We start from the raw sequence: 27,927 nt of genomic DNA, 5'->3' as shown, positions 1-27,927 counted from the left end.
GAGAGGGAGAGTGAGAGAGAGAGAGGGAGAGAGAGAGAGGGAGAGAGAGAGAGAGGGAGAGTGAGAGAGAGGGAGAATAGAGAGAGAGAGGGAGAGAGAGAGAGAGGGAGAGTGAGAGAGAGGGAGAGAGAGAGTGAGAGTGAGAGAGAGAGAGGGAGAGAGAGAGTGAGAGAGAGAGAGAGAGAGGGAGAGAGAGAGGGAGAGAGAGCGGGAGAGGGAGAGAGAGAGGGAGAGAGAGAGAGAGAGAGGGAGAGAGAGAGTGAGAGAGAAAGAGAGAGAGGGGAGAGAGAGAGGGAGAGAGAGCGGAGAGGGAGAGAGAGAGGGAGAGAGAGCGGGAGAGAGAGAGAGGGAGAGAGTGGAAGAGTGAGAGAAACCAGTTGGGCGAGTCAGGAGCAGTTATATTGATGTTATAGCTGATTCTGGGAAAGTCAACTCCAGGTAGATGTTATCAGAGATTTTCGCCGTTTCTTCCAGACATTTTGTCTCAGTCTGTTTAACAAACGAAATTTGTCTCAGTCTGTTTAACAAACGCCCGAAAAAAAGACAAGCGAGACACTGAACTTTAAAACTCATGACTCATAACGAGGTGTTGCTACAGCAGCATCAGGGCGAGTTGAAGCGGTGTGACTGCTTCTGTCCATTACTGTCTTCAGAAGAGCTTCATTACATAGAACTAAAAGGTTCTTGGTATTATTAAAGTGCAGATATACAGTCATTTGTAGTTCTAGAATCTCAGGTTTATGGTTGAGTTTCAGAAGAAACTAAAAAAATATCCAGAAAATCACATTGTATGATTTTCAAATAATTAATTTCCGCTTTATTGGATGAAATAAGTTTTGATCACCAACCCACCAGCAGGAATTCTGTCTCTCACAGACCTGTTAGAAGCCTCCTGTCCTCCACTCATTACCTGTAATAACTTTACCTGTTTGAACTGGTTACCTGTATAAAAGACACACACTCTGTCCACACACTCAATCATTCAGACTCCAACATCTCCACTATGGCCAAGACCAAAGAGCTGTCTAAGGACACTAGAGACAAAACTGTAGACCTGCACAAGGTTTAATAATATTTATGCAAACATCCAGGTTCCCCACAGAATAGATCTTTTTTTTACAGATATAAAGGAGAAGAACTTCTGCTGAGGGACAGACTGTTTATAGCTGCTGTAGCGTGAGAACATTAACAGGAAGTTGTTTCATGAACATTAAATGCAACTCTAAAGGGATGAAAAGTACAACACATTACAAATCTCTAAAGAACATTTGCTTTGCACTGAAAGATGGACTGATAGATTTATAGATAGACTAAGCAATGGAATAAAGGATGGAGGGATGTACTGATGGAGAACTAGACTGAGTAAAGGACTGAGAAAAACCATGATGGAGAGATGGACTGTTGGAGAGATGAAATGGTTGAGAATCTAAAGGATGGACTTTATAGAGGGAATAATAGATGGTCTGAAGGATGGACTGATGGAGAGATGGACTAATGGAGGGATTGAGGAATAGAGTGATGAATTTATAAAGAGACTAAAGGATGGACTGATAAAGGGATGGGTTGATAGAAGGACTGCTGGATAGAAGGAAGGCTTTTTGAAGGGATTGAGGGATGGACTGTTAAATCTAAGAAGAGATTTGCAGGATGGACTGATGGATGAATGAATGAATGGGAAGATGGAGTGATGGAGGAATTGAGAGACCGACTTATTGATTTATAAAAGGATTAACTGATGGATTTATGGACCAGTGGAGAAATTGAGGGATTGACTATTGGATCTATCAATGAATGAAAGGATGGACTAATGGAGGGACTGAAGGATGGATTGATGGATCTATAAATGGGATAGAGGGATGGACTGATGAACTGATGGGGGATTGAGGGATAGACAGACGGATTTATGAAGGGAAGAATGGACTGATGGAGAGATGGACTCCTGAGGGGGACTGAGAGATGGAAAGATTGGAAAGCTGGACTGGGGGATAGAAGAGAAAAAAAAAGCCTGAAGAAGCTTTTCATGTTGATTATTTCTTAATATTTTATTCTTATTTTTCATTGATCATGATGGACAGAACAGGAAAGAGGATGAAGAGTTGGAGTAGGAGGAGGAAGAGTTATTTTAGCATAAGCGTTAGCGTTAGTTCGTTAGCGCTCGAGGATTAAGAAGCTTAGCGTTCTCCACGTTGCGTAATGTTGTCGTAAGCGGAGATCCTCTGAGTTGCGTAATGAGATGAATGCAGCGATAGTGAGATCAGCGAGGAGATAAAACCCGCAGTGTGAAGAGCAGCAGACGTTCAGTTCATCACCACGCTGTTACACTTTCACACATCACATTCACACACACTGAGAACAGCAGCAGTCCGTTTATTCACCTGCTTCCCAAAATTCCTAAAATAACGCTGGAAGTCATTCAGTCAGTAACTGAACAGTTCAGACGTTCGCTTAAGTCACAAAATAAACTGAAAAATGAGAATTAAAATAGAAGAAAAAAAAACATATAAATTTATTATTATTATTATTATTATTATTATTATTATTAATTATTATTATTATTAATTCTATTATTATTATTATTGTTTTTTTTATTATTATTATTATTATTATTATTATTATTATTATTATTTATTATTATTATTATTAATTCTATTATTATTATTGTTTTTATTATTATTATTATTATTATTATTATTATTATTATTATTATTATTATTATTATTTATTATTATTATTATGAATTCTATTATTATTATTATTATTGTTTTTATTGTTATTTATTATTATTATTGTTTTTATTATTATTATCATTATTATTATTGTTGTTGTTGTTTTTATTATTATTATTATTATTATTATTATTATTATTATTGTTGTTGTTGTTGTTGTTGTTGTTGTTGTTGTTTTTATTATTATTATTATTATTATTATTATTATTATTATTATTGTTGTTGTTGTTGTTTTTATTATTATTATTATTATTATTATTTATTTTTATTATTGTTTTTATTATTATTATTATTATTGTTGTTGTTTTTATTATTATTATTATTAATTATTATTATTATTATTATTATTATTATTATTATTATTATTATTGTTGTTATTATTTAATTAATAAAAACGATTTTTCCTCTTGTCACATTTTCTTTATGTTTTATTTCCACTGTAATTAATTCAGTTGTAGATCTGAAACCTAATGATAAAATCAGTCATAGGTCGAAAACATTTGTGTTTTTAATGACGACGATGATGATAATGTTGTTAAACTCAACCTTCTCATGAACACCAGCGGTTTGTGATCGATTTGATCTCATGGGAAAATCAGAAGAATCCATAACTTTATGACGGCTTTTATGAGCCTGTGGGTCCTCCCTCAGAGGTTCATCATAAAACGCAACTAAACATTAAAACGCTTGACTCTGATCTTCCTTTTACTGTAAAATCCGTTTGACGTCGTGTCTCTGAGTGAACAATAACCTGCAGATTTATAGACGTTACTCAAACCTCCGACTCTCAACTCGTACTAATAAAACCAAACTTTTATATGAGGAATAAAACACGTTCTATTGTGTAGCTTCAGAAAAATAATCAAGGAAGGTGTTTACATTCAAAGTCCACTGTTTTCACTTATGATTTTATAATGAACAGCTTTTATCCATTTATGTTTACTATTTCTCATTGTAGAATGACTGGTGACTTGCTGCGTGTTTGACCAGTGACATTTTTATCCTCGCAAATAAAAAGGAACGACTGATTTCACTGCATGTGGATGAATAAAAAGTAAAATATTTAATTTGAATTGTAGTGAAGAAAAATATTTACCAAATAGAAACACTTGAGTAAAGTACAGATACGTGAAAAAGCGACTGGTTCACCACTGGTTATAGCAACAACAAATACATGCTGTCGCTCACCTGTGTCTCTTTCTTCTCATTTATACTCAGTCTATTGTCTCTTTCTTTCGATTTGTTTCTCCAGGAATTCTTTTCCATGATGAGACTCGTTTCCAGGCAGATTGTGGTTTTGATCCTCGTCTTCTCCTCGTCAGTGGTTGGTACGTATGGAAAAGAAGATTGAATTATTTAATTCACATTGTCAAGTCAAGTCAAGTCAAGTCAAGTTTATTTGTATAGCGCTTTTCACAACAGACATTGTCTCAAAGCAGCTTTACAGAAAACAACAGTGAAGGTGAATGGTGTGCGTTTGTCCCTGATGAGCAGCCGTGGCGACAGTGGCAAGGAAAAACTCCCTTAGATGATATGAGGAAGAAACCTTGAGAGGAACCAGACTCAAAGGGGAACCCATCCTCATATGGGTGACATCAAAAGTTTGGTCATAAATCTTTCAACAATACAGAACAATTTGTGATCATCATAGATCCAGCATCAGCTTCTCCATGCCAGGGCCTTTAAACACTCGGCATCTACTTCTCCATGATCATCCATAGGTCCATAATCTTCACGAGGTGGGACGTGACTGGAGCTGGCCAAACCTCAGGATGCCTCGGGATGGGGAGAGAAAGAGAAGCAGTGGAGAGGAATTAGCGTAGCTGCTGTTCATGATATTAACAGCACAAGTTGATAATGTGCATGTGATCAGATGTTCTGGAGCACAAGGTTGTGATGTGATGTGTGTGATGTGTGTTATGTGTAGGCTTTGCTAAAAAGATATGTTTTTAATCTGCACTTAAACTGGGAGAGTGTATCTGAACCCCGAACACTGTCAGGAAGACTATTCCAGAGTTTAGGAGCTAAATGTGAAAATGCTCTACCGCCTTTAGTGGACTTTGCTATTCTAGGAACTACTAGAAGCCCAGAGTTTTGAGATCTCAGGGAGCGTGACGGATTGTAGCGTGTTAAGAGACTGGATAGATACATGGGAGCCAAACCATTTAGTGCTTTATAAGTGAGTAGCAGTAGTTTGTAGTCTATTCGAAACTTAATAGGAAGCCAATGTAGGGACGATAAGATTGGAGTTATATGATCGTATTTTCTTGACCTAGTAAGAACTCTTGCTGCGGCATTCTGAACTAACTGAAGCTTGTTTATTAATGATGCAGGACATCCACCTAGTAATGCATTACAATAGTCTATTCTAGAGGTCATAAACGCATGGACGAGCTTCTCTGCATCAGATATAGATAACATATTTCTTAGCTTAGAAATATTTCTAAGGTGAAAGAAGGCTGTTTTTGTAACTTGATTGATGTGATTTTTAAAAGATAAGTTGCTGTCTAAAATAACTCCCAGGTCTTTTACCGTTGAACTAGTAGTTACAGAACAACCGTCTAAATGCAGGCTGAGATGCTGGAGCTTCTGTGTACTATTTTTTGGGCCGATGAGCAAAATCTCCGTTTTATCAGAATTTAATAGCAGAAAGTTATGGGTCATCCAATCTCTTATTTCTTCAACACACTCAGTTATGCGAGCTAATTGAGCTGTATCGCCTGGTTTGGATGAAATATATAGCTGAGTATCATCAGCATAACAATGGAAGCTAATTCCATGCCTTCTAATAATATTTCCTAATGGAAGCATGTATATTGTAAAAAGCAGGGGTCCCAGAACTGACCCTTGTGGCACGCCATAATTTACTAGCATTATCCTGGATAGCTCTCCATTTAAATCTACGAAATGGTAACGATTGGACAGGTAGGATTTAAACCAGCTTAATGCCTGTCCCTGAATACCGATGTAATTCTGTAAGCGATCGAGGAGAAGATCATGATCTATAGTGTCGAACGCAGCACTAAGATCTAGTAAAACTAATAGGGAGATGTAGCCTTGGATTGTATGGATAAAAGTATTGGGACACCTGATTTTTCCAGCCATATGTGGTTCTTCTCCAAACTGCTACCACAAACGTGGACGCACACAATTGTTTCAGACGTCTTTGGATGCAGCAGCTTGAAATTTTCTCTTCACTTTAACTAGAAGACCCCAAACCTGTTCCATCCTGACAATGCTCCTGTGCACAAAGCCAGATCCATGAAGACCTGCTTTAAATGGGTTGGAGTGGAAGATTTCCTCCTCCTGTTAAACTGCACCCCAGGCCTCCTCACCTCACCTACATCAGTACCTGACTTTACTAACACCATTGTAGGTGAATGAATCTCAACAGATCTCCAAAAGATCTAGTGGAACATCTTCTCAAGATGCTCATTATAACAGAAAGTAGGAGCTAAATGTGGAATGGGATGGTAAAAAAAAGCACATGTCTATTTTATGGTCATTTGTCCACAATTTTTTGTCCACATAGTGAAGATACAGGTGTATCATGTTCACACATTTTTGTATCTCTCTTCATCTTTTCTACTTTCATTACCTCTCTTCTTTCTCCATTTTCCTTCCACATCTTTGTTTTTTTCTCCAACACCTGCACCACTTTCTCCATTCCTTTCCCATCTCTTCCACTTTTCCTCCTTTTTCTCATCATGCATCTCCTCTCTCTCTTCATTTTCCATCCATTTTTCCTCGTCCCTTTTTTTCTTAATCTTCACCTCTCCTCCATCTTCTCCTCCTCTCATCACATATTCCTGCTATGTTTTTTCTCCCTTCACCTCATTTTTCTTCTCCTCCTCAGAAGGTCTCCAAACTCCTGCTCAACCCCGACTCATCAGTTGTCGCTCACCTGAGAAAGAAACGTTCACATGTTGGTGGGAACCTGGTGATGATGGAGATCTGAACACCACATATTCTCTGTACTTCTACCGGGAAGGGTGAGGAGATTCACTTCACTCATCTATACCACCCTGTTCATCTCCTTTACTCCTTCACTCCATTTTAAATTCAGACAGAATTTCCAGAAAGCTATAAAAGATATCAGAGATGTTTTATTACAGACGTCTTTGTGTTGACTCTGTCCCCCAACATGCTTCTCCCCATGATGATGATGTTTAATGCCTCAGTAGTATTTGTGGAACAGTAGGAGTTTGGAGTTCTCAGGATCAGGGTCCTCAGAACCCTGCTTTCTCCAAACACAAATTCCAGGAGGTGGATTATGGAGAAAAAGAGTGTATTTTATTTGTTTATATGTATCCGAATGTTCCATTTGCTTCCATGTCCTTGTTTTCTTAGAGAAGGAGTTTAGAAAGAAGTGCAGGATTGGAGATGATTGCGATGAAGGTCATCTCCATGATGGTCATTGTTTAACTTTTTCTTCTGCTGCTTCTCTGCAACTCTTTTCCTTTATTTATGAATCTCTCTCTCTCTCTCTCTCTCTCTCTCTCTCTCTCTCTCTCTCTCTTTCTCTCTCTCTCTCTCTTTCTTTCTCTCTCTCTCTCTCTCTCTCTCTCTCTCTCTCTCTCTCTCTCTCTTTCTCTCTCTCTCTCTCTCTCTCTCTCTCTCTCTCTCTCTCTCTCTCTCTCTCTCTCTCTCTTTTCTCTCTCTCTCTCTTTCTCTCTCTCTCTCTCTCTCTCTCTCTCTCTCTCTCTCTCTCTCTCTCTCTCATTCTTCTGCAGATCGAAGACGTTGTCTGAGTGTCCGGATTATAAAACAGCCGGCCCGAACTCGTGTTTCTTCAACAGGAGCGACACAATTCTCTGGGAGTTTTATTACATCACCGTGGAGGCCAAAAACCCGGCGGGCACGAGCACTTCAGAGACCACCGTGGTGGACGTGGCCTACATCGGTACGCCTTCATCTTCATCACCCCCATTTCATCTCTCATGTATACTACAAATAAATTACAAACAAATATGAACGTGTTCTTTTAAAACGATCAAATATCTCATAAATAAAACACTTTCTAAAATATAAACCAGAAGGAACAGAAACCAGTAGGAGGAGGAGAGGAGGAAAAGTGGAGAGGAGGAAGTGAGGGAGTGGAGGAGAGGGGCAAAAGTGGAGAGAATAAATAAATAAATCAATATAAATAAAAAAATAAATCAATAGATGTGAATAAATAAATATATATAATGTATATAATAATAAATAATAGTAAAAATATTTTTATTAGAATTGCTGCTGATAATAATTTAAATATGTAAATAATTGGAAAAAAAAATCTCTCTTTGTAGCATTTCAGCATTTAGTCAACTTTTCTTTCCTTTTTTCCTTTTTCTCATTCTATTTTACTATTATATGTTCTTTTTTAATTTAACCTTTTATCATTTGTCTTTCATATATATATCTTCTCTTCTCTTCTCTTCTCTTCTCTTCTCTTCTCTTCTCTTCTCTTCTCTTCTCTTCTCTGCTCATCTCTTCTCTTCTCTTCTCTTCTCTGCTCTTCTCTTCTCTTCTCTTCTCTTCTCTTCTCTTCTCTTCTCTTCTCTTCTCTTCTCTTCTCTGCTCATCTCTTCTCTTCTCTGCTCTTCTCTTCTCTTCTCTTCTCTTCTCTTCTCTTCTCTTCTCTTCTCTTCTCAGTTCAGTTTTGTAAGTTTCATTAACATGCAAACCCCCCCCCCCCACCCGCAGTTCAGCCCAAGACTCCTGAGAGTGTGAACGTGGAGGTGTTGGATGATGGTGACATTAAAGCTCCGTTCCTGCATGTGACGTGGGAGAAGCCGCAATCTGCAGACACTCGCTCGGGCTGGATCACGCTCATCTACCAGCTCCGTGTTAAACTGGCCAAAGGAGACACCTGGCAGGTGGGTCCAGGGGAAATTACTGTTACCATAGTAACATCTAGTTACAGCTGTTGAAGACATTCCCTAATAACCTCACTGAGTTCCATGGAGGAGTTTTGCATGTGATGGAATGTCTATGTTGAATGTGGGGATTTTAAATGAGAAATAGAACAAGAAACAGCACCAGGAGTTAAACTCCAACAGCATTATTATGAGTGGAGACATGGCTCAAATGACTGTAATCTTCTGGCACTAGTTTATCTGTGTGGTAGAAGGTGATTATCCACAGCTTGGTGTGAGACCTTACATCGTTATCGAGCTCTCTGCTTCACCTCAGGACCTTCTTCACCTCCACATCCTGAATTATCACTTAGTTTACTCTGAGAGTTTTCAGACTTTGGTGTCTACACACATGTTGCGTTATTCTCAAATTTAGACTTGAAGCTTTGTTTGATACTGATGCTTGAATGATGCTAAACTGGAGGTGTGGTTTTGTGTGTGTGTGTGTGTGTGTGTGTGTGCAGGAGTACGACGCCGGTATGCAGAAAAACTACAACCTGTTCAGCCTGCTCTCAGGGAAAGAGTATATGGTGCAGGTTCGCTGTAAACCGGATCACGGCTTCTGGAGCGAATGGACCAATCCCGTTTACGCACAGATGCCTGAGTGTAAGGGAACATCATCAGTTCTGCTCCTGTATCGAGCATGACATCTGTTTTGTAAAAACTTTTGAGTCAATTACATTATATACATTATACATTATACCGTCCAAAAACCTGATATTTACCCGAGAATCAGATACAAAACATTTGCATAATCAGCATCAATTAGGAAACAATTAAGGATCGAACCCGGCATGAAGTCAGCTTTAGAGATGCAGAAGAACGTCTGCTGTAAACAGCACTGACTCGAGCACCTCGAAGCTAAAGGAAAAGTCTACTGATATAACACTGTTTCATTAAACTTGATGTTTAAGCGCCACTAGGGGACGTGGTAGCTCTTTGTGTAAGATGTTGGTCAATGGTTCAAATCACAGCAAAAACAAGCTGCCACTGCTGGGCCCCTGAGTGAGGCCCTTAACCTTCACCTGCTCAGGTGTTTAAATGAGATAATTGTCTCTGCAGAAGAGCATCTGCCAAATACACGCGCACACACACACACACACACACACACACACACACACACACACACACACACACACACACACACCTTTTACCATTTCCATTTTACACAATATAAGCCACACGCACAGACAGACTGATTCCATCTGCGCAGCGTCTGATCCCCTCTGATGTGATCTGATCTGACCTTCTGTTTTATTTTATCAGGGTTTATTGCCTACTTTCACACTGACTGAGGTCACTGAGCACCTGCTCACCGCAAACTGTTTACACCCACACACACACACACACACACACACACAAACACACACACACACACAAACACACAAACACTGTATATTGTACTGCTTGATAAAAAAAAGTTATGTATTTAAATTTATTATTTATTTGTTTTACAGACTTGGACAAGGAGCGATCCGTGTGGATCCTGGTGGCAGTTATCTCAGCCTTCGTCCTCCTCATCCTCACCTGGACCATAAACCTTAAGCGGAAAAGGTGAGTCTCAGTAGGAAGGTGTGGCTTCAGACTCTGATTCAGATTTTTTAATAAATAAAAAGTGATTTAAAAACAATGTTTCGTGTTTAGTTTCAAGCGCTGCATGCTGCCTCCTGTTCCCGGCCCCAAAATCAAAGGCTTTGATCAACAGCTGCTCAAAGTAACACACACACACACACACACACACACACACACACACACACACACACACACACGCGCACACACACAAACACACACATACACACAGAACCAATATAGTAATAATAATTAATTCTATATGCTGTTGTGTTCATGATCTATTCAAAGTCTTCATTCATTAAATTTGTTAATTAATTAATTAATTAGCTCATTAACTCTAATTACAAGTTAATTATTGATACACAGCTGTATAATGAACTGTATAATCTCAGCCATAGCTCAATACCCCCCCCCCCCCACACACACATTCCTATTGGCTAATTATTAATCTACAAGTTCTAACTGCTAATAATGAATTACTGAAGTATCAGATAGTTAGTTGTTTAATTCATCGTTACTCCTCCTTTCTTCATGACAGAGCGGGAAATCAGAGGAAGCGTTTAACGCACTGGTGATCCACAGTTTCCCGCCGACGCACTACGAGGAGCTGCTCGTCGATTATCTGGAGGTTAATGACAATGAAGAGAATCTCGACACGATTTTGGACTCCAAAGTTCCTCCAGTCGCATCAGTGAAGTCCATGAGCACATCGTCGGATGGCGATTCAGGTCGCGGAAGCTGCGACAGCCAAACACTGCTGATAGACAAGAGCACAGAGGGAAGGAATGTGGGCGGAGCCAGCCAGACAGGATGGGTATCCATGGAACCCTGTTATCCGATCAAAAAAGAAGGAAATCCACAGATCTGGAATAACGTCTTCTCATCACCTTTACATCCTGAACATCACTATTATCAGCAAGATCTTTATTTACAGCAGGCACAAGACTCCAAATGTACCTATCACAACGTTCCAGAGATTTTGTGCATCTCTTCATCCGTCCAAATCTGGAGAACTCCTGGAAATCGTCTAGGAGAGCAGCTGGAAAAACCCAGATTATGCGGACACTCTCGGTCCGACAGCACGGATGCAGTGGAGCCCAGGGCCACAGATTATCAAACCACGGAATACGTCGAAGTCCAGACGGTGGACCAGGAGAACGTTCTCCACGTCCAACCATTTACTGACTACGAGGAGCGAAATCAAGAGCTCAGAGACTCCTCCTCTGGTGAGAATTATAGTAAGGTGCAGGATGTGATCTCGGATAATCTCCTGCTCCTGCAAAGGAATCTGAGCAGAGAATCGCAGCACACCATGGATTGCCAAGCGCCAACACTTCAGCAGGAGAACCATCAGTCGTGTAAAGCCAACGCCATCCTGTCCTCATCCTCCATATTGGATCTGGGGAACACATACGTTGACTCGACCACGATGATCTCCTAGGGTTAGGATTTCCAAAATGACAGGGACAAAAGCAATCCTGGAACAGGAAATCTAAATCCAGGTGCCATCAGTGGTTCTGAACATTCTCAGAAGGATCTGAGAAGATAATCAGAATGTGCTTCAGACCCAAAGCTCTTGAAGTGCGTCTACAGGTTTCTGCCGGGTTTCGAGTAGTTTTCCTCAAGAGACACAGAATGAATTCTCAAATCCAATGTTTTCTTTCAGAGCATGCAGGAGGTGACCATCTGACCAATGTTTGAGCGACTCTGTTTATTATATATTTTTATATAGTTTTATACTTTAATCTGTTAGCAGGGTGTTTTCTGATTTGGGATTGTTTTATTCTGTCAGTTATCATCAGTTAATCTTTAGCAGTTATTTTTTGCTGGTTATCAACTTATAAATGTGCTTTTTTATTTGAACCTTTTCATTAATGTAAATTTATTTACACAACAAATATAATACAATTCTGATTCTACACTATATTGCCAAAAGTTTGTGGACACCTGATTATAAGATTGCTATGTGCTTCTTTTTGAACATCCCATTCCACATTTGGCCTCCATTTGCTGTTATAATGAGCTCCACTCTTCTGGGAAGATGTTCCACCAGATTTTGTGAAGATTTGAGCTTCAAAGTCAACATTCACATTCATTGTTTAATAGAGTTGGAGCTCTGTAGCAGTAGATCTTCCTCTCCAACTTAAATTACTGTTCAGTGAAAATGTTAAACAGTATCAGAAAAATGGGCGGAGCTTAAAATCAAATTTTGTTGTTCAAGTTCAAGATGAGGTCTAAGGTCTAAGTTCACAAAAAAAAAAACAGCAAAAAAAAAAATTATACGGTTGATTTTTGTTAATTTTTTTCATAATCTTGTGGAGATGTTCTGAAGTTCTGACACTGTGTATGATTATTAATTTTAGTTAAATGCAAATGATGCACTTCATTTGATGCTGTTCTGCTTCATCTACTGGTAAAAAAATTCTCATTTCAAATTGAATGGATCAGAACTTCAGAACCCACTAACATGAGGCACTTAATGCACCTGAATCACTGTGGGTTTGGGTTCCAGCTTATGGAATGATTGTGATTTGCACTGGAATAACCACGTCTGTGTTTGAATGTTTTGTGTTTTTTATATCTGATCGAGGTCAAATCACACAAAGAATTTCCTCAGCATTCTCTAGATCTGCTGCAGCACAGCAACATTTCCATATTTCAGTGATCTCAAGATCATTAAATCCTTCTGATTATGTGGAAAAATTTAATGCCTTCTTTATTTTTATAAGAAATAAAAAAGTTTTGCTCTGAACTCTGAAGTGGTTTTTTTATGGTGAAACACCCCCAGTTTTATGATGGTCTTCTTTTCTTTTTTAAAGTAATTTTTTTTAGAAACTACTTTTTTTCTTCTCTTTTTTCTTCACTTCAACACTGCTGTAGACGTCTCTTGATTTCGTAAACGCAATCATTTTTTCGCACAAATCTCAATAAATTGAGACATTTAGATATCTATCACCAAATATGATTTTTCTATAATAAAAAAAAAAAAATTGACTGCTTTATTTGGAAACAAGAAATCTAATATTAATGTAAAACTTTTAAAATATATTTTTGTAAAAAAAAAAAAAAGATTTATTGAAAAGAAATTGGGGTATTTTATTTTAACTTTGTATTTTGAAATCGTATTTTATTACTATTATTATTATTATTATTATTATTATTATTATTATTATTATTATTATTATTACTATTATTATTATTATTGTTACTATTATTATTATTAATATTATTAATATTATTATTATTAATATTATTATTATTAATATTATTATTATTATTATTATTATTATTATTATTATATATTTTAAATTATGTGGTATGGAGATGAGTAGTGATGTTTGCTGATGTGTACAGATGTGGTATGGATATGTGTACTGATGTGTACAGATGTGGTATGGATATGTGTACTGATGTGTACAGATGTGGTATGGAGATGTGTACTGATGTGTACTGATGTGTACAGATGTGGTATGGAGATGTGTACTGAAGTGATATGGAGATGTGTACTCATGAGTACTGATGTGTACAGCTGTAGTATGGATTTGTGTACTGATGGGTACAGATGTGGTATGGAGATGTGTACTGATGTGGTATGGAGATGTGTACTGATGTGGTAGGGAGATGTGTACTGATGTGGTATGGAGATGTGTACTTATGTGGTATGAAGATGTGTACTGATGTGTACAGATGTGGTATGGAGATGTGTACTGATGAGTACTGTTGTGTACAGATGTGGGATGGAGATGTGTACTAATGTGGTATGGAGATGTGTACTGATGTGGTATTGTGATGTGTACTGATGTGTACAGATGTGGTATGGAGATGTGTACTGATGTGGTATTGTGATGTGTACTGATGTGTACAGATGTGGTATGGAGATGTGTAATGATGTGGTATGGAGATGTGTACTTATGTGTACAGATGTGGTATGGAGATGTGTACTGATGTGGTATGAAGATGTGTACTGATGTGTACAGATGTGGTATGGAGCTGTGTACTGATGTGATATGGAGATGTGTACTGATGTGGTATGGAGATGTGTACTGATGTGTACAGATGTGGTATGGAGATGTGTACTGATGTGGTATGGAGATGTATACTGATGTGTACAGATGTGGTATGGAGATGTGTACTGATGTGATATGGAGATGTGTACTGATGTGTACTGCTGTGGTATGGAGATGTGTACTGATGTGTACAGATGTGGTGTGGAGATGTGGTGTGTATGTGTTCACATGTAAAGCTCCAGCATTTTGACTGTAATGTTTGAACTCACAGTTAATCATTCATTAACAGATTATGAAAGTGAATTATTAATGTTGCTATAAAACACAAAATCCACTCAGTTGAATAAAAATAATAAAAATGCAGGGTTCCAGATGTTTGTATGGATTGTACACAGAAAATCTTTAGATTTCTTTGATCACTGAGACGAATACCTGAAGCTGATCTGATCACCACACTGATTTCTTCCGAACTTAAAAATTCTGCTTTATCTCACTGTGGTCATTTTTATTGCCGTGTGTATTTTCCCGCTGCTTGTTGTTTGCCAAGGCCTCGATCATCTTTCTGACAGCGTTGGTCAGAGGATCTTAATTGGAGCATAAATTGCACTGTTTATGATGTAGAATGACGAATGAAGAATCTCTGTGACTGCTACGATGTTCTGTATTCTGGATTATGTTCACTGATGTAAATATATGAATAATAAATACATAAATAAATAAATGTACAGTATCTAACAAAATTAAGTGCACCCCTCACATTTCAGCAACCATTTTAGTATCTTCTCAAGTGACAACATTATAAAAATAAAACTTGGATATACTTTATAGTAGTTATTGTGCAGCTTAATTGACAATCATGTGATGAAATATTTAAATTGACAGCCCTAATATACAGTATATATATATATACACACACACAAAACATTCAGTATTTTACAATGTGTTTTCTTCTTGTTTTTAACGATAAATTACAAGTAGACATTAACGTTTTGAGTCTTTTCAGTGACTCAAATTTAAATTGTTCAGGTAAATGCTGAAAATATTCAGCTTGGATAGGGAATGCACTTACTGCAGTATCTGGCCGTATATTTCACCTCCAGGCCTTCAGTGGTGTTCTTCCTGAATCAATCCACATCTAAATACCATCATTATGATGCCACGTCTATAGAAACCATCAGTGTTATAGAGAAGTGCAGTAGAACAGAGCGCTGCATCACACACAGAAACTCATACAGAGAGAATGAATGTTGTTACTGAAGCGACATACATCATCTCCAGCAGAAACAGCAATATGAACCTCATCACATCACCCTGGGCTTTCCTGCAATTTTGTGTATTTCCATGGATTAAGATTTTCCTGGGGATTTAAAATTTGTGTAAATTGTACAGGAAGGAAAACACAAAAGTTAATAAAAACCAATTGTTCTGAACTGTTTTGAGTGACGTTTCCTCACGACTTTTTTATTTGATTGAAATCAGACCTGCTGAAAGACAGAAGATCAGATCAGATCTCAGTGAGGACAGAAAGGTTCAGATTTTTCCGACCTGCTGGACGAGAAAGAATGAATCTCAGTTATAACCAAAAGACTTTCGATTTGAACACTAACCTGATGAAGGACAGACGAGAGATTTTTGGTGGCAAAAAAAAAGGGGTTTGTTGATTTAAACACTGACCCAGAGACTGAAAGAGTCACTGACCTGATGAACAGGAGAAAAGAATCCCACTCATGACCGATTCAAACACCCACTTGCTAAATGTGAGAGAGGAGCAAATGACGGAAAGGATTCAGTGACTGGACGAATGTGGATCGGGTTCAGTGTACATGCCAACTGACTGTGTGATCATTTAGCCATGAAGCTAAACTGGTTGCCTGTGAGTGTCTATTACATGTCACAAAATAAGAGAAAGCTAAATTCAGACACCAGACAGATCTGATCTACTACATTTGGACGAAGCAGACACACGGCATGAATTTTAGATTTTGTAAGTTCTACAGAACATTATTTTATGATACAATGGAAGTGTGTGTATGTCTGTGTGTGTTCATTTTCAGATCAGTCCCAGTTTAAACAGCTAAAGGGTCTGTCGCCTCTTTAACACCCCAGCCGGTGTCTGGATGGTTCTTCACCTTTGGAACAGCTTTTTTTTTCTCCTGTTTATCATTAGTGGACTTCTCTCCACCCATTCTGTTTAACAGAACATATACTCACATTTCCTCACTGAGAAAGCTGTTGAGATTACTTCTAAAGCATGTATAACATCTTCGCCCGGGTGAAGGCGCCGTTGTGGTCCAGAAGATCCGGACACCGAGTCGGTTCAGTGCTCCGACTCCACCGACAGAGCGGTGAGTGTTTTTATGTTGAAGTCCCTTCAATTTAAACTTCAGATGGATCTAAATGTCACGTCAGAGAATTTCTCAGCAACATGATATCAGAGTTTGTACAATTTTTACAGAGTAAATAAAAGAGATTTCACTGCCAAACTGCATATTAAACTACTAAACTACTAAACTACTGAACTACTAACTACCAACCACTAAACTACTAAACTACTAAACTACTAAACTACTAAACTACTAACTACTAAACTACTGAACTACTAAACTACTAAACTACTGAACTACTAACTACCAACCACTAAACTACTAAACTACTAACTACTAACTACTAAACTACTGAACTACTAACTACTAAACTACTAACTACTAAACTACTAACTACTAACTACTAAACTACTGAACTACTAACTACCAACCACTAAACTACTAAACTACTAACTACTAACTACTAAACTACTGAACTACTAACTACTAACTACTAACTACTAAACTACTTAACTACTAACTACTTAACTACTAACTACTAAACTACTGAACTACCAACCACTAAACTACTAAACTACTAACTACTAAACTACTGAACTACTAACTACTAAACTACTAAACTACTAACTACTTAACTACTAACTACTAAACTACTGAACTACTAACTACTAAACTACTAAACTACTAACTACTAAACTACTAAACTACTGAACTACTAACTACTATGCTTCATCTAACTATGACAAAAATAATATCACTTTACTTGGGCACTGTGTTGTGCAATATATAGTATAATACATTACTATTTATTAGTTTGTTTATGTGATTTTATAAATATATATATATGGCTGTTATCCAATCAAAATATTTAATTGCGATTAAACGCATTATTGTCACGAGTAATCTGTCTCGTGATCAATCGCCACTTAATCACACGTTTTTATTTGTTCTTATTGTACCTTAAATTGATACTTTTCAGGTTTTCTATACTTTTCTACTCTAATTAACATAATCTATGTTTATTATTAGTGAAATAACTCAACACAGAGCATTAAAGACAATATTTCACACATCATAGATGTTTCTCAAAGAACTTGTTCATGTCTACTAGACACATGAAAAAAAGAACATTGAAATAGCAGCTTCCCAATTACCTCTGTGTACATTTCAGATTACATGAAATCGTAAAAATACTCTTGCAAATGTTTAAAATTAATGATGGTGTTTTAAATTACGTACATCATCAGGACTCCAAATGTAACTTTTTTCTGTTTCCACACGGACGGTTTTAAGTGCCGCATGTGTTGCATTGTGGTAGATTTTGGTGCTTGATTTGAGACTTGGTGCATCAGTGAAACAAATAATTAAGAAATTAAAATTATTTATATCTGAGTAAAGAAAGGAACGTGAAAAAGGTTTTAATTTTGGCTCTTATTTATTTATATATATATATATATATATAAAAAAAAAAGGTCAAACAGAAATGCATATTAACGCATTAATTTTGACAGCCCTAATATATTTATATATATATATACAAGTGTCTGTGGTAAATAGATTTCACCACAGTTCCTAAGGTCACACAGATAACACAATGTTGTGATATACCACCTAAAAGTAGTGTTTTATTTCCTTTAGAAGCAGCACAGAGTGGAGAAAATGATCTTTTAATAACACATTCAGCTGAATAATAAATAAAGAGTTAGTCAAAGGAATCAATTCTCTGATTTCAAATGTCAGGAACGAATCGACTCTTTTAACCGACTCTTTCTTTATTATTCAGCCGAATGTGCCATAAAAAAATCATTTTCTTACTAAATGATTCGAATCCCTATTAGTATATTAATAAATTAAGAGTCGACTCTGCTGTAAATCTCTAAAACTGATGACTCATTGATTTTCGGTGCTGACTCGCCGATTTGTGGATTCAGGAAACAAACTTTATTATTTATTATGAATTGTTTTACCAGCATTCTGCTTACATTTTCCATTAAATAAAACAGAAAACAAAAAGTCCTACTTTATATAAAACTTTGAAGAAAAGAGTGTTGACATTGAACTGTTTATTACGTTACACCTATTTTTTTAAAAGCATTTGATTACTATAATTAGACACTGATTTACATAAATATAAGAATTATTTAGAAAAAATTTCATCAAATTGACCTGAAGACAAAATAATGTTAGAAATGGACTGTGATATTTCCTTGTTAAGGTTCGCTGAGTCATGAGGCGGTGATGAAGAACCTGAGGGTCCAGATGCCCTCGTGTAATTTTACCCCTGAGACGTACCAGGTGAAGCAGCAGAGTTTAAAACATACAGATGTTGCTGTTTTTTTGTATTGAATTTATGTAACATTTATGGAAGGAGTCTCCAGTTACAGTGTCTTGTTTTTCGCTAACGTGAGCGTTCATCTCTGTAGGGAATGAGTAAGGAGCGGATGCTGGAGATTAGGAAGATGAACTGTAATGGCATGACCATGAAGGTGACGTATTACAAGGAGCCACTTTTTATTCATCGCGGTTTCATGCAGTGGCTGTGGGATGTGGACGGGTCGCGATATCTTGACGTGTTTGCGGGGGTCGCCACCGTCAGCCTGGGACACTGCAATCCGTAAGCTTTTACTGATTTAGATGTTTGACAAATTCACTCTGGTGAACAAAGACCCAGGACAGGAAGCCAAAATAGAAATATATCTTTAGAATTTCACATTAGGCTCAGCTGGAATGGATGAATTGGTGAAAGACTTATACTGTAGGGGTCATTGGTTTTCTTTTTATCCATTTAATAAACCATGCAGAACCAACTGAGAGTATTAGAGACTTGAAACTTGGTCAGCAGGTAGCCACACCCACTGAGATTTAAATCAAATTTGCATATATGCAAAACCAATTATTATTCACATTTCTTCTTAGTTAATTGTCATTTCACATGATGATTTGCAATGCGTGTGTGTCTGTGTGTGTGTGTGTGTGTGTGTGTGTGTGTGTGTGTGTGTGTGTGTGTGTGTGTGTTTCAGAAAAGTAATGAAAGCTGCCCAGAAGCAGCTGCAGCATCTGTGGCACACCTCAGCTATTTATGTTTATCCTCAGATCCAGGAATATGCTGAGAAACTCGTTTCACATCTGCCTGAACCTCTAAAAGTACACACACACACACACACACACACACACACACACACACACACACACACACACACACACACACACACACACCAATGTCCCCATTACATTATTACACAAAATGTTCACCTAATATAGAGACTTTTATTTTGTGTGTGTGTGTGTGTGTGTGTGTGTGTGTGTGTGTGTGTGTGTGTGTGTGTGTGTGTGTTTTTTTCCAGGTAGTCTATCTGACTAACAGTGGCTCTGAAGCCAATGATCTAGCTCTGCTGATGGCGAGATTACACACAGGATACTTTGATGCCATCACTCTGAGGTCACTGCAGGTCCTGTTATTATATTTTATAGAATACTTAAAGAAAGTCATTTCTATTGTTTTTTTTTTTCCCTAGAGGTTCCTATCATGGTGGAAGTCCACTAACGATGGGTCTGACCTCAAACACTGCATATAAATATCCCGTGCCCTCCAGCCTGGGCTGCTATAACGTATGTACAAACTTATGGGACTGTGACCTTCAACTTCCTGTCCATCACTTTTTGATTCAATCTAATAATCGATTTCTATTGCAGACCATGTGTCCAGATGTGTTCAGGGGGCCATGGGGTGGGAGTCACTGCAGAGACTCACCTGTCCAGACACTCAGAGAGTGCAGCTGCACTCCTGGTACACACACACACACACACACACACACACACACACACACACACACACACACACACACACACACACGTTAATAAAACCTCTGGCCAGTAGTTTAAACATTGCGCTAACATGCAGTTCACATTAACTTTAAAACTTGTCGCTGCACTCAGTGACCTGATCGGCCAGAAGATCTGACTGTTGTTGTAAAGTTTCACCCTCACGCTCACATTAACAGGTTTTTGCTTCTAAGTAAAATAATTTAACAGGTCACAGTGAACTACACATATTCCACTGCAGGCTGCAGCTTTAGGACAATAAGTGTAAAAAGATAGGCACCAGAATTTTATAATACACACACACACACACACACACACACACACACACACACACACACACACACACACACACACTGTTAAGGTCACAATAAAATTTGATTTTAGTATTATTTAAATATATTATATATTTATTACAATAATTATTATATTAATGTAAATGTATTACATAATGTTTAGATTTATAGATATATTCTATAATATATATTCTTTATTAAATATATAATGTTTTTTGTAATATTCTTATAAATTAATATAACAGACTGACAAATGATGAATACATTACATTTCATTCATAAATGTATTTAGAAAATATTTACAACAATATAGAATTTTGATCATTATTTTTTATAAAAGTAGCTTAGACGTATAGTAATACAGTAATCTCCCGCTTTACCACGGTTGGAATCTGGCGCCCCGGTTTATTTGCCACATAACTGATTAGTTTGTCTGATTTTCCCGCTCTCTCGCAGAGACCAAAACACTTATAGGGAATTGTTTTTATGGAGTTTAATGTTGAAATGATAAAATGTATTGATAAAAATATCATTAATAATTTTAAAATGAAGTAAAATGTTAATACAGTACAGCACTGTTTACATACAATAGCATTTAAGTGTCCGTTTATCATGTTTTTTCACGTTTTTTCACGGGGGATTACTGTAATTATGAATAATAATTAAAACAATAAATATAATTAATAAATGTTGATAAAATATAAATAAATGTTGAAATAAAATGCTGAAAATGAAATAAAAGGGTGTTAGTAAAGTCAGGTAGTGATGTAGGTGAGGAGGTCTGGGGTGCAGTCAGTGTTCACATTCATCTCAAAGGTGTCCAATAGGGTTGGAGCTCTATAGCAGGAGATCTTCCACTCCAATCCATGGAAAGCAGATCTTCACAGAGCTGGCTTTGTGCACAGGGGCATCATCATGCTGGAACAGGTTTGGGTCTCCTAGTTCAAGTTTTAGTTCTATTCGTCCTATACAATCGTGTACCTCCATCTTTGTGTTTTGGGGAAGAACCAGATGAGGCTGGTAAAGTCACGTGTTCCAATATTTGGCCAAACACTATGTATTTATATTTTTCCATCTGTTTAATAGAAAGTTTAATAGTTAAATGGGTGTCAGAAATGAGGTCAGTAAAAGGTTTGGACTTTAGTACGAGGTTGGATTTTATTACATTGTAAAACATTAACTTTGTTTTAGGAAAGTCACGTTCTTCCTGGATTTTAAAAACGAGTTGCGTTTCACCACATGACTGACATCATCATACTGAGAAACGGAGGTCATATTAGTGCTTACACAGAGTAACATATGATCTTTATATAGACACACACGAGTTAATACAAGTAAAAGGAACACTAGCTACTAACCATATAGACTGTATAAGACTGCAGAAAGAACATCACTTATAATCTTATACTCCACTACTCATGTTAGTTCTCACTCTCCAGTGTTCTGTATTGTTGAAAGATTTATGATCAAACTCTTGATGTCACCCAAATGAGGATGGGTTCCCCTTTTGAGTCTGGTTCCTCTCAAGGTTTCTTCCTCATAACATCTAAGAGAGTTTTTCCTTGCCACAGTCGCCACGGCTGCTCATCAGGGACAAACGCACACCATTCACCTTCACTGTTGATTTCTGAAAAGCTGCTTTGAGACAATGTCTGTTGTGAAAAGCGCAATACAAATAAATAAAATAAACTTAAACTGTCCAGGGGTTCAGCTTGGCCTCTTTCTATATATAAAAATACATGAAATGTATATTCAAACCTGTACATTTATTTGTGTTATGTGAAGTGAAGCAGATGTTATTAAAGTTCATTTTGTGTTATTATGGTTGTGTTGTGTCGCAGGTCAGTGTCAGGCCAACGACAAGTACATTGAGCAGCTGAAGGAAGTTTTTGATACGAGTGTACCCAATCGTATCGCTGCCTTCTTTGGAGAACCCCTTCAGGTTAGCAGTGATAAACTAAACTGCTCATGCTGATTTATTTATGGAAGGAGTGTCCAGTCTCAGCACTTCAGGTAGAGTTGTAACTTAAGAAGGTCTTGGTGAGATTTCAGCGATTGTTAGTTTTATTAGCGCTGATAGAGACTGTTAGCAGAGTGCTTTGGTATAAAGGGAATGAAGCACTTTGGAAATTAATAGAACATCACATCAATACATCACTTTCTGTTCATTCTTCGTCCTTTACAGGGAGTCGGAGGAGCCGTCCAGTACCCTAAGAACTTCCTTAAAGAAGCCTACAAGCTGGTGAGGGAGAAAGGTGGACTATGCATAGCTGATGAGGTACAAACCTTCACCTTGTTCCATTTATTATTTTCATGTATTTTTTCATTTACAACCCAGTCATTAGGGTTGCACAAGCCAGTGCACTCAGTGTCCTGGTCTCAAGTCCGGATAAATGGGGAGGGTTGTGTTGCATATTTGAGCAAAACAATTCTAACTGCATACTGCATCTATTACAATAGCATGACTTGGTATTAGGGTCCACGTGCCTGCAGTCGAGACCTTTCACTATTTAAAAACATTTGGCGCTTCATGAAATGAAAAATACAACAAAGGAAACCCAGAACTGTTGAGCAGCTAAAATCCTGTATCAGACTCAAATGTGATATCATTTCCAAAACTTCAGCAAATGTTTTTATTTTTTATTTTTTATAAAATGGTACATATTCAGTTCATTTATTCTCATATTAATTTATATTCTCAGTTTATGTTTTTTTCGTTTAATTGTGAATAGAATATGGGATTTATGAAATATGCAAATCATTGCATTCTGTATTTATTAACATTTTGCCCAGTGTCCCAACTTTATGCAGATTGGTTTTGTAAATCAGATGTGACACTTTTTCGCCTTCTTCAGTGTTCTCCTCTTTGTCATTCTTTTTACTAGTTCTTTGTTCTGTTGCGTGTGTTTTGTGTGTTTTTATCATATAAAGAGTATCTGATTGGGACATTTTGTTCGTGCGTCAGGTTCAGACCGGTTTTGGACGCACAGGAAGTCACTACTGGGGTTTTCAGACGCACGACGTTCTTCCTGACATCGTGACGATGGCTAAAGGGATCGCTAACGGATTCCCTATGGGGGCTGTGGTGACGAGCAAGGGTGAGTTCAAGTTTGTTAAAAGAAAAATTTACACAAACTGAACTGTAATTTTATTACACCTGTACTGTAACTTTACGTTTGTAATATATCTGTATTGAACCCTTACTGTCAAGTTACAGTGATTTTAATTGTACTGTAACTTGCTAAAGTTACAGTAAAGATAAAATTGTAACTTTACATAATCGTTACTGTAACTTTATTGTAACTTTACACTTATTCACTGTACATTTTTACTAATTATTGTCATTTTACAAAAAAGCTGTACTGGAACTTTAATAAAAGTTTGATGTTTCTGCAGAAATTGCACGTACCTTTGCTGAAGGTCTTCACTTCAACACTTATGGTGGAAACCCTCTCGCCTGCAGCATCGCCTCATCTGTGCTGGACGTGAGTACATTAGATTAATAATAATAATAATAATTATAATGATAATAATAATAATAATAATAATCTTTGCACATAATAATAATAATATAATGCAGGTTCTATCGCATCATGTGGGAATTCATACACGGTACACTACATCTGATCGACATAGCTTGTGCAGTTTCCAAATGTGTGTGTGTGTGTGTGTGTGTGTGTGTGTGAGATCAGACAATTAAAGAGGACAAGCTACAGGAGAACTCTGCTGTAGTTGGAACACATCTGCTGAAGGAACTCGCCAAACTGCGAGATAAGTATGAGATAGTCGGGGACGTCCGGGGGAAAGGACTGCACATCGGCATGGAGATGGTTAAAGACAAAGTGAGACTCCATTTCTGCAAGATGTTTATAGCATGCTAACTTGTCCTGCTTATTCACCAGAGAGCAGAATAATGGAGATTTGCCGTCTTTAACTGCAGGTGGAGAATTTGACTGTTGTTCTCTGTGTGGAGGTGTAGGTGTAAGATTTATGGAGTCTTCATTGTTGATGTTAAAACTAAACTCTACATAATCTGTGTGTGTGTGTGTGTGTGTGTGTGTGTGTGTGTTTATGTGCTAAGCCTTTTTTCCTGTTTATGAAACTGCTGTTAAAAATTAAGCAGGTGTCAGCTGACATCATAAGCTGCATCATAACATTCCAGTGAGGAAACTGTTTAGTAGAAGAACTACACTTTGTCACTTCTGTTTACAAATTTACTCAAACGTTACTCAAAATATGCACTAAATTAACGCAAACTTTAATCTAGCATTAACTTTACTCTGACTTTACTCGAACTACTTCAGCTTTACTTTGCTGTAAAATTGCTGTAATTCTACTCTAGAATTACACTCATATCCTGTAACTTTACTGTGGCACATGACTTTACTTTAACTTTACTGTAACTTCATACCAAATTCAGTGTAACTTTTCTAAAGGTTTACTGTGACTTTACTGTAATTTTACATTGACTTTATGTAGCTGTGTAACAGTAGGAGTTTTATAGCTAAATTAACTATTTCCACATTTGAACGTATTTACTTAAGTGATACGATTAGATTGAGATTTGTGTAATTCCTGTGTTTGTCAGGAGAGAAATTTTTTTTCCATATTGTTAATTAAAGTAGTCTTTATATTTATATTTGAAGTCTCTGTGTTTATTTGTTTAAGGCGAGTCTAGCTCCTCTTCCTCCTGGAGATATGGCTGAGATTCTAGAGGACATTAAGGACATGGGAGTGCTGATTGGCAAAGGAGGGATTTATGGACAGGTAATGACAGTATAAATGTTTCCATGGCTGAAGTCCAATAAAGTGATGAAAGCAATTCTTTTTCAGCCGATTAGAAACCAAAATTGAATATATAGATAAAATAGAATTCATATATTCTTTTCCCAACCCTTTTGTTCTTTCATAGACGTTCCGCATCCAGCCGCCGATGTGCATCACTAAGGACGACGCCGATTTCACCCTCGCTGTGTTTGATCGGGCGTTGCAAAATTACATGGAGAGGAGATGAGAGGCGAAAAACAGCACTGAACCTGATAGACCTGTTCACAGGGCCGGTGGCAGCAGTGGGCCGGGGTGGGCTTAACCAACACATTCGTTATTTTAGCCAAAGGGAAAAATAACAGAAAATACCAGCATTATTTCTAACTTTTGATTGGGTTGCAGCCTACAGCCAATGAACATTGATGAGTCTGTAACTGTGCACAAAACCCCACCCTACACCTATATAAAGCCCCACCCCACACCTACTCAAAGCCCCACCCTACAACTACCCAAAGCCCCACCCTACACCTACATAAAGCCCCACGCTACACCTACATAAAGCCCCACCCCGCACCTACATAAAGCCCCACCCTACACCTACATAAAGCCCCACCCCACACTTACTTAAAGCCCCACCCTACACCTACATAAAGCCCCACCCCACACTTACTTAAAGCCCCACCCTACACCAACCCAACCTTTTACCTACCCAAAGCCCCACCCTACACCGACCCAACCTTTCACCTACCCAAAACCCCACCCTACACCTATATAAAGCCCCACCCCACACCTACTCAAAGCCCCACCCTACAACTACCCAAAGCCCCACCCTACACCTACATAAAGCCCCACGCTACACCTACATAAAGCCCCACCCCGCACCTACATAAAGCCCCACCCTACACCTACATAAAGCCCCACCCCACACTTACTTAAAGCCCCACCCTACACCTACATAAAGCCCCACCCCACACTTACTTAAAGCCCCACCCTACACCAACCCAACCTTTTACCTACCCAAAGCCCCACCCTACACCGACCCAACCTTTCACCTACCCAAAGCACCACCCTACACCTACCCAAAGCCTCGGCCTACACCTACCCAAAGCCCCACCCTACACCGACCCAACCTTTTCATACCCAAAGCCCCACCCTACACCGACCCAACCTTTTACCTACCCAAAGCACCACCCTACACCTACCCAAAGCCTCGGCCTACACCTACCCAAAGCCCCACCCTACACCGACCCAACCTTTTACCTACCCAAAGCCCCACCCTACACCGACCCAACCTTTTACCTACCCAAAGCCCCACCTTTCACCTACCCAAAGCCTTGGCCTACACCTACCCAAAAGCACTGCCCCAGCAGCACAGAATAGTTTTTCATCACTTGCCTCACACTACTTTTACTACAATACTTCATACTGGCTTTTTTTGAAAGTTTGTGGTTGTTGCGCAGCAGCTAACGAATGCTCATTTAACCGACATTAAATTTGATTACACTTCATTCAACTACTGTTACTACTTGACATGACGTGTGTGATGTATTTTTTTTAAGCCTATAAGTAAACCTTGTGCTGTCAGTGTCTGTAGCAATGCTGCTGTTAGCACATCAAGTCAAGTCAAGTCAGTGAAGTGAGTACGATTGTGTGTTTGAGTCCGGGTTGTGCAGATCAGTCACACAGTTGTTTGTGTGTGTTCGTGTTGCTCCATCAGAGGCTTCAGCTAATTTCAGTTTATCCTCCACAAGCACTGCTCCTCAACATGTGCCCCAAAACAGATCCATCTCCTGGCTGGTTCAGCACCAGTTCAGGCAGTTAGCGATTTCTATAACGACACTTGCATCCCAAACAATATTATCTAATTACACAAAGAGTGCTATCTGTAATGTATGCTGTTTATTTAATCCTTTCTGGTAGCGCACATGACCAGGCTGGAGACCTGGGAACTGGTGTGTCTTCACCATCATGTAAGATACCACTGTTTGAACATATTAAAATCAGAATAACAAGTCCTTTTGTTATTGATCACTATCACTGTTTGCCCACCTATTATTCGTACAAACCACCTTAATATAATGTCCTGTAAACGGCCCTTCTGGTTCATACATAAAGATCTAATCAGCATTCAGATCTACTTCTGTTCCAAATCAGCCCTTAATCAGGTTTTCCTTTACTTACAGATCAGCACTCAGTCGGGCTGTGTTTCAAATAAGAAATTAGTCAGTATCGATCCTGACAGATGGGTTCTGTTACAATCATCCCCTACGTTACCTTCCCTTACATCTACTAATGACCACATATCCAGCTGTGTTTTAATTCAAATGAGACAGCACCGGCTTTACAGATGGGTTCTATTCCAAATCGACCCCTGTTTCACTTTCCTCTTTATCTATTAAAATGAATTCACTCAAACGGTTCTGCTCCAAATGAACCTTTACGCAGGTTCTCCGTCCCTTACAGACGACTGACATACACTGAGTCTGACTGGGTTTCACATAAGAACCCGAGACAAC

General features: G+C 38.1%; 2 protein-coding genes and 2 long non-coding RNA genes across 24 annotated transcripts in view; 2 read left to right on the top strand and 2 right to left on the bottom strand.

The window, feature by feature from the left end:
- The window catches only part of prlra (prolactin receptor a), a 25,092-nt gene extending 3,109 nt beyond the window's left edge, over positions 1–21,983 (top strand). The window contains exons 2-10 of one of the 3 annotated variants that reach the window (XR_014537242.1): positions 3,979–4,054; positions 6,583–6,718; positions 7,460–7,629; positions 8,415–8,587; positions 9,091–9,232; positions 10,084–10,180; positions 10,271–10,340; positions 10,737–12,276; positions 21,387–21,983. Coding sequence is in view for 2 of the 3 variants with exons in the window: in XM_083564728.1 (XP_083420854.1) it covers positions 3,991–4,054; positions 6,583–6,718; positions 7,460–7,629; positions 8,415–8,587; positions 9,091–9,232; positions 10,084–10,180; positions 10,271–10,340; positions 10,737–11,639 (1,755 nt within the window). In the remaining variant the exon portion in view is untranslated. Of the gene's footprint in view, positions 1–3,978; positions 4,055–6,582; positions 6,719–7,459; positions 7,630–8,414; positions 8,588–9,090; positions 9,233–10,083; positions 10,181–10,270; positions 10,341–10,736; positions 12,951–21,386 lie in introns of those variants that run through there. The other 2 variants (XM_083564728.1, XM_083564727.1) reach the window with 2 other exon arrangements.
- agxt2 (alanine--glyoxylate aminotransferase 2) lies at positions 15,991–26,012 on the top strand. 3 transcript variants are annotated; one of them, XM_083564729.1, is made up of 15 exons: positions 15,991–16,078; positions 16,260–16,550; positions 18,745–18,824; positions 18,953–19,143; positions 19,550–19,673; positions 19,874–19,968; positions 20,045–20,138; positions 20,223–20,316; positions 22,486–22,586; positions 22,830–22,922; positions 23,610–23,742; positions 24,041–24,129; positions 24,337–24,486; positions 25,313–25,411; positions 25,557–26,012. In XM_083564729.1, the coding sequence occupies exons 2-15, from the start codon at positions 16,457–16,459 to the stop codon at positions 25,656–25,658; spliced, it is 1,539 nt and encodes a 512-aa protein (XP_083420855.1). In that variant the 5' UTR covers positions 15,991–16,078; positions 16,260–16,456; the 3' UTR covers positions 25,659–26,012. The 3 variants fall into 3 exon arrangements, with proteins under 3 accessions (XP_083420855.1, XP_083420857.1, XP_083420856.1); XM_083564731.1 differs by having other exon boundaries at positions 16,028–16,189; XM_083564730.1 differs by having other exon boundaries at positions 16,028–16,550.
- LOC310739106 lies at positions 21,505–22,479 on the bottom strand. Its single transcript, XR_014537260.1, has 2 exons — positions 22,335–22,479; positions 21,505–21,990 (listed from the first exon to the last, which is right to left on the bottom strand). It is a non-coding gene; the product is annotated as an uncharacterized lncRNA (long non-coding RNA).
- Positions 25,877–27,927, bottom strand: LOC310739105. 17 transcript variants are annotated; one of them, XR_014537243.1, is made up of 5 exons: positions 26,704–27,927; positions 26,587–26,671; positions 26,425–26,509; positions 26,117–26,362; positions 25,877–26,008 (listed from the first exon to the last, which is right to left on the bottom strand). It is a non-coding gene; the product is annotated as an uncharacterized lncRNA (long non-coding RNA). The 17 variants fall into 17 exon arrangements; XR_014537245.1 differs by having other exon boundaries at positions 26,425–26,526; positions 26,603–26,671; XR_014537246.1 differs by having other exon boundaries at positions 26,464–26,526; positions 26,603–26,671.

The sequence above is a fragment of the Silurus aristotelis genome (genome assembly GCF_946808225.1).
Source record: "Silurus aristotelis genome assembly, chromosome: 16".
Lineage (NCBI taxonomy): Eukaryota > Metazoa > Chordata > Actinopteri > Siluriformes > Siluridae > Silurus > Silurus aristotelis.
This window is presented reverse-complemented; position numbering and strand designations above follow the sequence as displayed.

Coding starts and splice junctions, on each gene's coding strand:
- agxt2 (XM_083564729.1), top strand. CDS start 16,457: ATGTATAACATCTTCGCCCGGGTGAAGGCGCCGTTGTGGTCCAGAAGA. Junction 19,969..20,044: donor TTTGATGCCATCACTCTGAG/GTCACTGCAGGT, acceptor TTTTTTCCCTAG/AGGTTCCTATCATGGTGGAA. Junction 20,139..20,222: donor CCAGCCTGGGCTGCTATAAC/GTATGTACAAAC, acceptor TTTCTATTGCAG/ACCATGTGTCCAGATGTGTT.